General features: G+C 45.6%; 1 protein-coding gene across 1 annotated transcript in view; it reads left to right on the top strand.

Annotated features, from left to right (window-relative positions):
* The first annotated feature begins 557 nt into the window (after positions 1-557).
* LOC115117009 (netrin-3-like) overlaps positions 558-13,842 on the top strand; it is a 69,597-nt gene continuing 56,312 nt past the window's right edge. Inside the window, exon 1 of the mRNA XM_029645459.2 lies at positions 558-1,757. Coding sequence (XP_029501319.2) covers positions 686-1,757 — 1,072 coding nt within the window. The 5' untranslated portion in view covers positions 558-685. The remainder of the gene's footprint in view (positions 1,758-13,842) is intronic.

The raw sequence follows: 13,842 nt of genomic DNA, 5'->3' as shown, positions 1-13,842 counted from the left end.
CTGCATATTTTGAAGGGGGGGGATTATTGGGTGACTTCTGACGCGTGCACCACTGAAGCATGACCACAATGCCTTGCCACGAACTGAATGGAGGTGCTGAAAGAGTGGCGCCATTGAAATTCAGAGCACAGTCGCTCCAATCCGGCCCCTAACGTCTCTCTTTATATGGTTATTCTCTTTCTCCTTCTCTTACTCTCTCTTCCCCCATCTCTCTCTTCTCTTTCCTTCTCTCACTCTCTCTCTCCTCCTTCTCCTATCTCTCCTCTCTCTCTCTTTCTCCCTTTTGCAAGGTTTTAGTTAATGAAAACACTCCATTACTCATCATAAGGTTCTGAGGTGTTTTGAAATGTAGCTGATATGAGTAAGCTTGCGCATATAGTAGGATTGAATTGACGACAATAGGATGACTGGATGTGTTTGGGACAAATGGACGTGTCAACAATGACATGAGAATAACTACATTACGGAACTGTGAATATTTTCATCAATAAGCGTGTCAAAAATGTTGCTTGTTGCTTTGAATCCTTTTATGGCCACGATGGCACTGATCTTTTTCTTGCTTTTCTCTCTCTTGGCACAGATTGCGGTGGTCACGGTCACCCTAAAGGAAGGGTCTGTGAGCTGGGATTCTCTCCTTCCACTCCCCCTCACACACACACACTCCCTCGCATAGACACTCTGCAGAATGAGGGAAGCCTGGAGGTGCTTGCTGGGACTGTGCCTCCTGGCACGCTCTGCCTCCCCCGCCTCCCCCCACGGTGCCGCCAACCCCTTTGCTGGGCAACAGATACCCCCAGATCCCTGCTACGATGACGCAGGCGCCGCCCGCCGCTGCATCCCCGAGTTCATCAACGCCGCCTTTGGCAAGGAGGTGGCCGTGTCCAGCGTGTGCGGCTGGCCGACGTCGTCGCGCTCTTGTAGCATGGTGGAGCACGGTGAGGAGCGGCCTTCAGTGCGCACCTGCCAGATCTGCGACGCAGCGGACCCATGGCGTGCCCACCCGCCCTCCTACCTCACCGACCTCAACTCGGCCCACAACCTCACCTGCTGGCAGTCGGAGAATCTGCACACCTCGCCAAACAACGTCAACCTCACCCTGTCGCTGGGAAAGAAGTTTGAGATCACCTACGTCAGCTTGCAGTTCTGCTCGCCCCGCCCAGAGTCATTGGCAATCTACAAGAGCATGGACTATGGCAAGAGCTGGACGCCTTACCAGTACTATTCGTCCCAGTGCCGGCGCATGTACAACCGGCCTAACAAGGCGGCCATCACAAAGCAGAATGAGCAGGAGGCCCTTTGTACCGATGGCCACACTGACCTCTACCCACTTTCCGGAGGGCTCATTGCCTTCAGCACTCTGGACGGGCGGCCCTCCGGGAAAGACTTTGACAACAGCCCTGTGCTCCAGGACTGGGTATCAGTCACCGACATCCGTGTGGTCTTCAGCCGGCCACAGCTGCCCCGCGAAATAGGGACAGGAGAAGGGGCAGGGATAGGCGGGGGAGGCCAGCCGGACGAGGACCCAATGGTACCGTCCACGTCTCTGCCGGCGTACTTCTACGCGGTGGGGGACTTCCAGGTGGGCGGGAGGTGTAAGTGCAACGGGCACGCCTCACGCTGCCTCAAGGACAAGGAGGGCAAGCTGGTGTGCGACTGTAAACACAACACGGAGGGGCCCGAGTGCGACCACTGCAAGCCCTTCCACTGCGACCGGCCGTGGCAGAGGGCCAGCACCCGTGAGGCCAACGAGTGTTTACGTGAGTCCCAGGTCTATTCAGCATTTTCTATCTGTTTTGATTGTTCTTTTAAATTCTGCGCTTTTCCACTCTTTTCACTCTCTTATTTTCCATGATTTATTTTTGGGATCAATTCTTTATTGTTGACCCTTGTTGGTTAGCAGGTATCTGCACAGTAAATAGACATAGTAATTCCTAATATAGTAGCATTCATAATGTTAGTATGGTTTTACAAAGAGATGCCATCAGCTTTGCCCACATAAATCAGTGACATGGGCAGATCTGACTCGGTATCTCAAAGCTAATGACATCAGGATGCTTATACAGTGCCATAGGAAAGTATTCAGACCCCTTGACTTTTTCCACATTTTGTTACGTTACAGCCTTCTTTTAAAATGGATTAAATAAAACATTTTCCTCAGCAAGCTACACACAATACACCATAATGACGATGCGAAAACAAGTTTTTAGACATTTTTGCAAATGGCAAACTTATTTACATAAGTATTCAGACCCTTTGCTATTAGACTTGAAATTTAACTCTTTCCATTGATCATCCTTGAGATGTTTCTACAACTTAATTGGAGTCCACCTGTAGTAAATTCAATTGATTGGACATGATTTGGAAAGGGAAACACCTGTCTATATAAGGTACCACAGTTGACAGTGCATGTCAGAGCAAAAACCATGCCATGAGATCGAAATAATTGTCCGTAGAGCTCCGAGACAGGATTGTGACGAGACACAGATCTGGGGAAGGATACCAAAACATTTCTGCATCATTGAAGGTCCCCAAGAACAAAGTGGCCTCCATCATTCTTAAATGGAAGACGTTTGGAACCACCAAGACTCTCCCTAGAGCTGGCCGCCCGGCAACCTGAGCGATCGGGGGAGAAGGGGCTTGGCCAGAGAAGTGAGCAAAAACCCAATGGTCACTCTGACAGAGCTATAGAGTTCCTCTGTGGAGATGGGATAACCTTCCAGAAGGACAACCATCTCTGCAGCACTCCACCAATCAGGCATTTATGGTAGTGGCCAGATGGAAGCCACTCCTCAGTAAAAGGCACATGACAGCCCGCTTGGAGTTTGCCAAAATGCACCTAACGACTCTCAGACCATGAGAAACAAGATTCTCTGGTCTGGTGAAACCAAGATTGAACACTTTGACCTGAATTCCAACAGTCACGGCTGGAGGAAACCTGACACAATCCCTACAGTGAAGCATGGTGGTGGCAGCATCATGCTGTGGATATGTTTTTCAGCGGCAGGGACTGGGAGACTCGTCAGGATGGAGGGAAAGATGAATGGAGCAAAGTACAGAGCTGTCCTGATGAAAACTTGTTCCAGAGCGCTCAGGATCTCAGACTGGGGTGAAGGTTCACCTTCCAACAGGACAACGATCCTAAACACACAGCCAAGGCAACGCAGGTGTGGCTTTGGGACAAGTCTCTGAATGTCCTTGAGTAGCACAGCCAGATCCCGGACTTGAATCCGATAGAACATCTCTGAAGAAACCTGAAAATAGCTGTGCAGCAACGCTCCCCATCCAACATGACAGAGCTTGAGAGGATCTGGAGAGAAGAATGGGAGAAGCTCCCCAAATACAGGTGTGCCAAGCTTGTAGCGTCATACCCAAAAAAGACTTGAGGCTGTAATCGCTGCCAAAGGTGCTTCCACAAAGTATTGAGTAAACGGTCTGAATACTTATGTTAATGTTATATTTCAGTTAATTTTTATATTTTTTATACATTTAAAAAATGCCTATAAATCTGTTTTTTTTGGTCATTATGGGATATTGTGTGTAGATTGATAAGGAAAATATACATTTTAATCCATTTTAGAATATGGTTGTAATGTAACAAAATGTGGAAAAAGGATCTGAATACTTTTCAAATGCACTGTGTGTGCTAGTGTCAACATCATTTTGTATATTATCCCTTGACAGTAAGGTATATGAATACGCACAAAAGGGGAGGAAACTAAAGGAAGACAAAAAAATCATTATTAAAGAATAAGGTGTTGTTAATGGAGAACTCCCCCCCCCCCCCCCAATAACTAGAAATGTATTATATATTATATTTATTATACAATTTATACACACCCATACATATACTTACAATGACTGTGTAAGCATGGATGGGAATTCTTCAGTACTCAGTTTTAATAGAATAACTTTTGTGATGGTCTATTGATTGGATTTACCATACATTGTTATCTTGCAACTTTGTAGAAATTATTATAGAAACATCATTCAATTGTCTGGTCTGTGCGAATACTCATCATTCAATTGTCATCATGTTGGAAGGACCATGCAAATTTAATGCGACTGAGAGTGGGGTCTACTCTCTTCATTATCGTTCTACACTGAGTGTACAAAACATTAGGAACAACTGCACTTTCCATGACATAGACTGACCAGTTGAAAGTTATGATCCCTTATTGATGTCAACTGTTAAATCCACTTCAATCAGTGTAGGTGAACTGGAGGAGACAGGGTAAGAAGTATGTTTAGACCTTGAGACAATTGAGACATGCATTGTGTATGTGTGCCATTCAGAGTTTAAATAGGCAAGACACACAATTTAAGTGCCTTTGAATGGGGTATGGTAGTAGGAGCCAGGCACACCAGTCAGAGTGTGTGAAGAACAGCTGGGTTTTCCACGTTCCCATGCGCATCAAGAATGGTCCACCACCCAAAGGACATCCAGCCAACTTGACTCAACTGTGGGAAGCATTGGCGTCAACATGGGCCAGCATCCCTGTGGAACGCTTTTGACACCTTGAAGACGAATGGAGGCTGTTCTGAGGGCAAAAGGGGTGCAACTCATTAGCAAGGTGTTCCTAATGTTTTGTACACTGTATATCCAGACCTATTTATCTCTCTCTCCTTCTCATCCTGTCTCGCTCTCTCCCTCTCTTCACCATTCTGGGTCTCTCTCTCTCTCTCTCTCTCATCCTGTCTCGCTCTCTCCCTGTCTCGCTCTCTCCCTCTCTTAACCATTCTGGGTCTCTTTCTCTCTCTCATCCTGTCTTGCTCTCTCTCTCTCTCATCCTGTCTTGCTCTCTCCCTCTCTTCACCATTCTGGGTCTCTTTTTGACAAGTAGCATAATAATATTTTCTATTTATTTATGTTTACAAAACATTTGAAAGCAACACATGAATTAGTCATTTTCCGTATGACTATTTATAATCCCCGAAGTGAGGACATTTTCTCCCATTTTCAACAAATCTTTCCCTAATGCTATCTTAAAAAGTTCCTTTGATTCATTCTTCATCTCTGTTCTCTCCGAAGTTGCTGTAATGTTCTCAGCATTGCAGATGGAGAAAAGAGAGAGTTCAAATGAGATTTGACTACATTAAGGCTAGATGTGTGTGCTGCCTGAATACACCAGATGACTTGCTGCTTACACAAGTGAAGATGAGGGTGAAATGTTCTTGTGGAGTTACATAATGCCAAATGCAACCCATCCCCAACCCTACATTGCTCAACAGACTTTACAGTGCACTGAATCTCAAATCAAATAAAACATTAAATAAAATTGTATTTGTCACAGTGAAATGCTTACTTACAAGCCCTTATCCAACAATGAAGTTTTAAGAAAAATACCCAAACAAATAAGAAATTCAATAATTAAAGAGCAGCAGTAAAATAAAAGTAGCGAGGCTATATACTGGGGGTACCGGTACAGAGTCAATGTGGGGGGGCACCGGTTAGTCGAAGTAATTGAGGTAATATACACTACCGTTCAAAAGTTTGGGGTCACTTAGTTGCAAAATGAATAGGAACTATAGTCAAGACGTTGACAAGATTATAAATAATGATTTTTAATTGAAATAATAATTGTGTCCTTCAAACTTTGCTTTCGTCAAAGAATCCTCCATTTGCAGCAAAAATCCTTGCAGACCTTTGGCATTCTAGTTGTCAATTTGTTGAGGTAATCTAAAGAGATTTCACCCCATGCTTTCTGAAGCACCTCCCACAAGTTGAATTGGCTTGATGGGCACTTCTTACGTACCATACGGTCAAGATGTTCCCACAACAGTTCAATAGGGTTGAGATCCGGTGACTGTGTTGGCCACTCCATTTCAGACAGAATATCAGCTGACTGCTTCTTTCCTAAATAGTTATTGCATAGTTTGGAGCTGTGCTTCGGGTCATTTTCCTGTTGTAGGAGGAAATTGACTCCAATTAAACGCAGTTCACACGATATGGCATGGCGTTGCAAAATGGAGTGATAGCCTTCCTTCTTCAAGATCCCTTTTACCCTGTACAAATCTCCCACTTTACCACCACAAAAGCATCCCCAGACCATCACATTGCCTCCACCATGCTTGACAGGTGGCGTCAAGCACTCCTCCAGAATCTTTTCAGTTTTTCTTCCTCTGTCCAGTGTCTGTGGTCTTTTGCCCATCTTAATCTTTTCTTGTTATTGGCCAGTCTGAGATATGGCTTTTTTTTTGCAACTCTGCCTAGAAGGATAGCATCCCGGAGTCACCTCTTCACTGTTGACTTTGAGACTGGTGTTTTGCGGGTACTATTTATTGAAGCTTCCAGTTGAGGACGTGTGAGGCATCTGTTTCTCAAACTAGACAATCTAATGTGCTTGTCAGTTGTGCACCGGGGCCTCCCACTCCTCTTTCTATTCTATTTCTGGTTAGAGACAGTTTGCGCTGTTCTGTGAAGGGAGTACTACACAGAGTAGAAGGAGATCTTCAGTTTCTTGGTCATTTCTTGCATGGAATAGCCTTAATTTCTCAGAACAAGAATAAACTGATGAGTTTCAGAAGAAAGTTCTTTGTTTCTGGCCATTTTGAGCCTGTAGTCGAATCCACAAACGCTGATTCTCCACATACTCAACTAGTCTAAAGGCCAGTTTTATTGATTCTTTAATCAGCACAACAGTGTTCAGCTGTGCTAACATAATTGCAAAATTATTTTCTAATGATCAATTAGGTTTTTAAAATGATAAACTTTGATTAGCTAACACAATGTGCCATTAGAACCCAGGAGTGATGGTTGTTGATAAAGGGATTTCTGTACGCCTATGTACAGTAGATATTCCATAACAAATCAGCCATTACCAGCTATCAATAGTCATTTACAACATTAACAATGTCTACACTGTATTTCTGATCAATTTGATGTTATTTTCTTTTAAAAACAATGACATTTCGAAATGACCCCAAACTTTTGAACGGTATTGTAAACATTTTGGTAGAGTTATTAAAGGGACGTAAGCATAGATAATAACAGAGAGTAGCAGTAGCTTAAAAGCGTGAGGGGGAGCAATGCAAATAGTCTGGGTAGCCATTTGATTAGATGTTCAGTAGTCTTATGGCTTGTGGGTGGAAGCTGTTTAGAAGCCTCTTGGACCTAGACTTGGCTTTCCGGTATTGCTTGCCGTGCGGTAGCAGAGAGAATAGTCTTTGACTGGGGTGGCTCGAATCTTTGACCATTTTTAGGGCCTTCCTCTGACACCGCCTGGTATAGAGATTCTTGATGGCAGGAAGCTTGGACCCAGTGATATACTGGGTCGTATGCACTATTCTCTGTAGTGCCTTGCGGTCAGAGGCCGAGCAGTTGCCATACGTGGCGGTGATGCAACCAGGCAGGATGCTCTCGATGGTGAAGCTGTAGAAACTTTGAAGATCTGAGGACCCATGCCAAATCTTTTCCGTCTCCTGAGGGGGAATAGGTTTTGTGGTACCCTCTTTACGACTGTCTTGGTGTGCTTGGACCATGTTAGTTTGTTGGTGAAGTGGACACAGAAGAACTTGAAGCTCTCAAACTGTTCTACTACAGCCCCGTTGATGAGAATGGGGGTGTGCTCGGTCCTCCTTGTCCTGTAGTCCACAATTATCTCCTTTGTCTTGATCACATTGAGGGAGAGGTTGTTGTCCTGGCACCACCACACAGCCAGGTCTCTAACCTCCTCATTATATGCTGTCTTGTCGTTGTCGGTGATCAGGCCTACCACTGTTGTGTCATCGGCAAACTTAATGATGGTGTTGGAGTCGTGCCTAGCCGTGCAGTCATGAGTGAACAGGAAGTACAGGAGGGGACTGAGCACGCACCCCTGAGGGGCCCCCATGTTAAGGATTAGGTTGGCGGATGAGTTGTTACCTACGCTTATCAGGATGTCCAGAATCCAGTTTCAGAGGGAGATGTTTAGTCCCAGGGTCCTTAGCTTAGTGATGAGCTTTGATGGCACTATGGTGTTTAATGCTGAGCTGTAGTTAATGAATAGCATTCTCACATAGGTGTTCCTTTTGTCCAGGTGTGAAAGGGCAGTGTGATCTGCTTGAAACGTGTTGGTATTATAGACTCGGACAGGGAAAGGTTGAAAATGTCAGTGAAGACACTTGCCAATTGATCAGCGCATGCTCTGAGTACACGTCCTGGTAATCCGTCTGGCCCTGCGGCCTTGTGAATGTTGACCTGTTTAAAGGTCTTACTCACATCGGCTGCAAAGAGTGTGATCACACAGACTTCCGGAACAGCTGGTGCTCTCATGCATGTTTCGGTGTTACTTGCCTCGAAGCGAGCATAGAAGTCTGGTAGGCTCATGTCACTGGGCAGCTATCAGCAGTGTTTCCCTTTGTAGTCTGTAATAGTTTGCAGTCCCTGCCACATTCAACGAGCGTCGGAGCCGGTGTAATATGATTCAATCTTAGTCCTGTATTGATGCTTTGCCTGTTTGATGGTTCGTCAGAGGGCATTGCGGGATTACTTATAAGCTTCCGGGTTAGAGTCCCGCTCCTTGATAGCAGCAGCTCTACTCTTCAGCTCAGTGCGGATGTTGCCTGTAATCCATGGCTTCTGGTTGGGTATGTACGTACAGTCACTGTGGGGATGACTTCATCGATGCACTTATTGATGATGCCAGTGACTGATGTGGTCTACTCCTCAATGCCATCGGAAGAATCCCGGGACATATTCCAATCTGTTCTAGCAAAACAGTCCTGTAGTTTAGCATCTGCTTCATCTTACCACTTTTTTATTGACCGAGTCACTGGTGCTTCCACCTTTAATTTTTGCTTGTCAGAATCAGGAAGATAGAATTGTGGTCAGATTTGCAAATGGAGGTCAGCTTTGTATGCATCTCTGTGTGTGGAGTAAAGGAGATCTTGAATGTTTTTCCCTCTGGTTGCACATTTGACATGATGATAGAAATTAGGTAAAACAGATTTAAGTTTCCCGTCATTAAAGTCCCTGGCCACTAGGACCACCGCCTCTGGATAAGCATTTTCCTGTTTGCTTATGGCGGTATACAGCTCATTGAGTGCAGTCTTAGTGCCAGCATCGGTCTGTGGTGGTATGTAGATATCTACGAAAAATACAGCTGAAAACTCTCTAGGTAGATAGTGGGGTCTACAGCTTATCATGAGATACTCTACCTAAGGCGAGCAAAACCTCGAGACTTCCTTAGATATCGTGCACCAGCTGTTGTTTACAAATATACATAGACCCCTAGCCCTTGTCTTACCAGAGGCTGCTGTTCTATCCTGCCGATGCAGTGTGTAACCCACCAGCTGTATGTTAATCATGTCGTTGTTCAGCCACGACTCGGTTAAACATAAGATATTACAGTTTTTAATGTCTGGTTCGTTGGATATATGTGCTTTTAGCTCATCCAATTTATTTTCCAGCGATTGTACATTGGCCAGTAGTACGGATGGCAAGGGCAGATTAGCCACTCGTCGGCGGATCCTCACAAGACACCCCAATCTCTTTCCGCGACCGGGTGTCTGGAGGAAATCCCTCTCGTCCGACTAAAGAGAAATTCTTCGTCCAGTTCAAGTTGAGTAATCGCTGTTCTGATGTCCAGAAGCTCTTTTCTGTCATAAGAGACGGTAGCAGCCACATCATGTACAAAATAAGTTTCAACAAATAAAAAATAAAAAACATAATAGCACGTTTGGTTAACTTCTTGCGTCGAGCCATGCCGGATCCGGTAGCGTAATCATAGCCTCAAGCTCAATACCATAACGCAACGTTAACTATTCATGAAAATCGCAAATGAAATTAAATCAATATGCTAGCTCTCATGCTTAGCCTTTTGTTAACAACACTGTCATCTCAGATTTAAAAAAATATGCTTCTCTACCATAGCAAACTAGCATTTAGCATTTAGCGTTAGCATTTAGCATTAGCATTTAGCGTTAGCATTAGCAGGCAACATTTTCACAAAAACCAGCAAAAACATTCAATAAATCATTTACCTTTGAAGAACTTCGGATGTTTTCAATGAGGAGACTCTCAGTTAGATAGCAAATGTTCAGTTTTTCCTGAATTATTTTTTGTGTAGGAGAAATCGGTCCGTTTGGTGCGTCACGTTTGGCTACCAAAAAAAAACGAAAATTCAGTTATCCAAACGCCAAACAATTTTCCAAATTAACTCCATAATATCGACTGAAACATGGCAAACGTTGTTTAGAACCAATCCTCAAGGTGTTTTTCACATATCTCTTCAATGATGTATCGTTCCTGGAAGTATCCTTCTCCTTCTGTATCAAAAGGTAAAATGAATGCCACTGGGAATTACGCACCAATTTAGACAAAGGCCACCGGATGGCCCCCTGGCAAATGTAGTCTCTTATGGCCAATCTTCCAATGATATGCCTACAAATACGCCACAATGCTGCAGACATCTTGGATGAATGGCAGAGCGCATAAGCTCGTTCACAGCATATTCACAGCCATATGAGGAGACGTTAGTAAACACAGCGTCAAAAATCCTTTTCATTTCCTGTTTGAAGTTTCATCTTGGTTTCGCCTATAGCATTAGTTCTGGGGCACTCACAGATAATATCTTTGCAGTTTTGGAAAAGTTTTGTCTTTCCAAGGCTGTCAAGTCCATGCATAGTCGAGCATCTTTTCGTGACAAAATATTGCGCTTAAAACGGGCACGTCTTTTTATCCAATAATGACATAGCGCCCCCATAGGTTGAAGAGGTTAAGAGCCCATGAAATGGCAACCATCCTCTTTGGCGCCATCTTACTGCAGCAGCAATATTTGTGATTTCTGTTTCATTAGCTCTATAAGCAGGACTCCTCCACACTCAACCCAACATGATGTTTTCTGCACTCCCCTATGAATAATGAATGTCTTAACAGTGAATGACAACAGCTCCAAGAATGTCATTTGGCAGTGATTGCCCTTACCTCAAGACGCATAAAAAAAACACCATAGACACTCTGAAAGCTTACCAAGTCAAATTGTAGTCATTTTTGTGACCTTGTTCATGTTAACAGATTACATTCTATGGGATTACTGTGTCATTTGATCATGTGAATGTGGATTTTTGATATGTCAAAAAAATAATCAGCATTTCTCTTCAAAGGGACATTACACCATACAAAAGTATGTGGACACCGTTTCAAATGAGTGGATTCGGCAATTTCAGCCACACCCATTGCTGACAGGTGTATAACATTGAGCACACAGCCATGCAATCTCCATAGACAAATATTGGCAGGAGAATGGCCTTACTGAAGAGCTCAGTGACTTTCAACGTGGCACCGTCATAGGATGCCACCTTTCCAACAAGTCAGTTCGTCAAATATCTGCCCTGTTAGAGCTGTCCTGGTCAACTGTAAGTGCTGCTATTGTGAAGTGGAAACATCTAGGAGCAACGATGGCTCAGCCATGAAGTGGTTGGTCACACAAGGTCACAGAACAGGACCGCCAAGTGCTGAAGAACGTAGAACGTAAAAATGATCTGTCTTCGGTTGCGACACTCACTACCGAGTTCCAAACTGCCTCTGGAAGCAACGTCCGCACAATAACTGTACATCGGGAGCTTCATGAAAGGGGATTCCATGGCCGAGCAGCTGCACACAAGCCTAAGTTCACCATGTGCAATGCCAAGCGTCGGCTAGAGTGGTGTAAAGCTCGCCGCCATTGGACCATGGAGCAGTGGAAACGCATTCTCTGGAGTGATGAATCACGCTTCACCATCTGGCAGTCTGACGGATGAATCTGCGTTTGGCAGATGCCAGGAGAACCTTACCTGCCTAAATCCATAGTGCCAACTATAAAGTTTGGTGGAGGAGGAATAATGGTCTGGGGCTGTTTTTCATGGTTCGGGCTAGGCCCAGTGAAGGGAAAGCTTAGTGCTACAGCATACAATGACATTCTTTTTAAAAATGTTACCCCTTTTTCTCCACAATTTCATGATACCCATTTGGTAATTACAGTTTTGTCCCATCGCTGCAACTCCCCTGCGGACTCAGGGGAGGCGAAGGTCGAGAGCCATGCGTCCTCCGAAACACAACCCTGCCAAGCAGCACTGCTCCTTGACACACTGCTCACTGAACCCGGAAGCCAGCCGCACCAATGTGTCGGAGGAAGCATCGTCCAACTGGCGACCGTAGTCAGCTTGCAGGCACCCGGCCCGCCACAAGGAGTCGCTAGAGCGCGATGGGACAAGGAAGTCCTGACTGGCCAAACATCCCTTAACCCAGACAATGCTGGGCCAATTGTGCGCCACCTCATGAGTCTCCCGGTCACGGCCGAATGTTACACAGCCTGGGATCGAACCCATACAATGACATTCTAGACGATTCTGTGCTTCCAACTTTGTGGCAACAGTTTGGGGAAAGCCCTTTCCTGTTTCAGCATGAGAATGCCCCCGTGCACAAAGCGAGGTCCATACAGAAATGGTTTGTTGAGATCGGTGTGGAATAACTTGACTGGCCTGCAAAGAGCCATGACCTCAACCCCATCGAACACTTTTGGGATGAATTGGAACGCAGACTGTGAGCCAGGTCTATTCGCCCAACATCAGTGACCTCACTAATGCTCGTGTGGCTGAATTGAAGCAAGTCCCTGCAGCAATATTCCAACATCTAGTGGAAAGCCTTCCCAGAAGAGTGGAGGCTGTTATAGCAGCAATGAATTCCTATGATTTTGGAATGAGATGTTCGACTGGCAGATGTCCACATACTTTTGGTCAGTAGAGTATTTCACGAGCATTCTACAAGTAATTCTGTTACAGTATGCCAGAGGTGATAGCGCTGCTGGCCTGAAATCATATTGGGCGGTGCCAGATCTGCTTATTAAGGGGAGAGAGAGTGACAGGGCCAGGGGAACAGAGTCGGGCCATTGCAGTGCTGGGCCAAGAAACGTGTATTTTTCTATTTCCACCCTAGTCTGTCCCCTGACCCCCCCCCCGACCCTCAACCCTGTCCTCTCACACCCACTTCATACCCAAAGCTCTCTGTTGTGTCTCATAGGGAACACTCCCCAGCCCAGCACCCCCATTCCCTCTAACTTCCCCCACATCTGCACCACTCTTCCTCACTGTCACTGTCTCGCCCTCTCTGCTCCCTGTTGTCCAGCTCTTTTTACTACACTCTTACTTACTCTCAACCCTCTACCACCACACGCGACTCTATCCCATAACACTAACTCCCTCACTGTTCTCCTCTCCCCACCCCCACCACCCCTCTTCAGGAAACGTTATGCCTGGGTTGATATGTCACCTTTGTCCATTACTCTCAGACTGAATTCCTGTGTGCTCCAGCAAACACTTGCATGCTATACCTGATCACAGAACAGTGGGGACACCAAACCCACGTTTCATTCCAACATGTCCCTAATTCCATTGTTCCAAAAGGCCCTTTAGGGTTCATTCTAGAATGTCTCCACCCCAGTGTTAAAAAGGTCCCCACGGCACACTAAAGCTCATTCTTAGTGCTCCCTCCCTTTGTTTTTTATTTTTAAATTTTCTTCATGGCGCTGCAGAAAGCAGTGGGACGAGCAACAACCCCTGTGGGACACCACCGTCTGGGCAGCAGCAGCCGTCTGTGGTGCTGGCCAAGGTGTGTGTGTTTGTTTAGTCTGGGAGAAGGTGTGAGACTGCCAAATTTTTAGGAAGACGGGGTCCCCCAGGTATCACCGGAGCCCTCCTCTGGGCCGCGGGGCTAGGGATGTGTTTGGGGGAGCGCGCTGAGGTCATGATCCTCTGTGGGGTGATGACAAGGTTAAGCTGATGGGGAGATGCCCCAGGGGATGCTGGGTTTAAAGGGGAGTTCAAGAAGGAGAATGGGGTGTCAGGAGCAGGTGGACAGAAAGAGAGACTGACCAACAGAACATTCCA

Source organism: Oncorhynchus nerka, linkage group LG16, assembly GCF_034236695.1.
Source record: "Oncorhynchus nerka isolate Pitt River linkage group LG16, Oner_Uvic_2.0, whole genome shotgun sequence".
Classification (NCBI taxonomy): Eukaryota; Metazoa; Chordata; class Actinopteri; order Salmoniformes; family Salmonidae; genus Oncorhynchus; species Oncorhynchus nerka.
The sequence above is the reverse complement of the archived record's forward strand: the minus strand, read 5'-3'. Positions and strand labels throughout refer to the sequence as shown.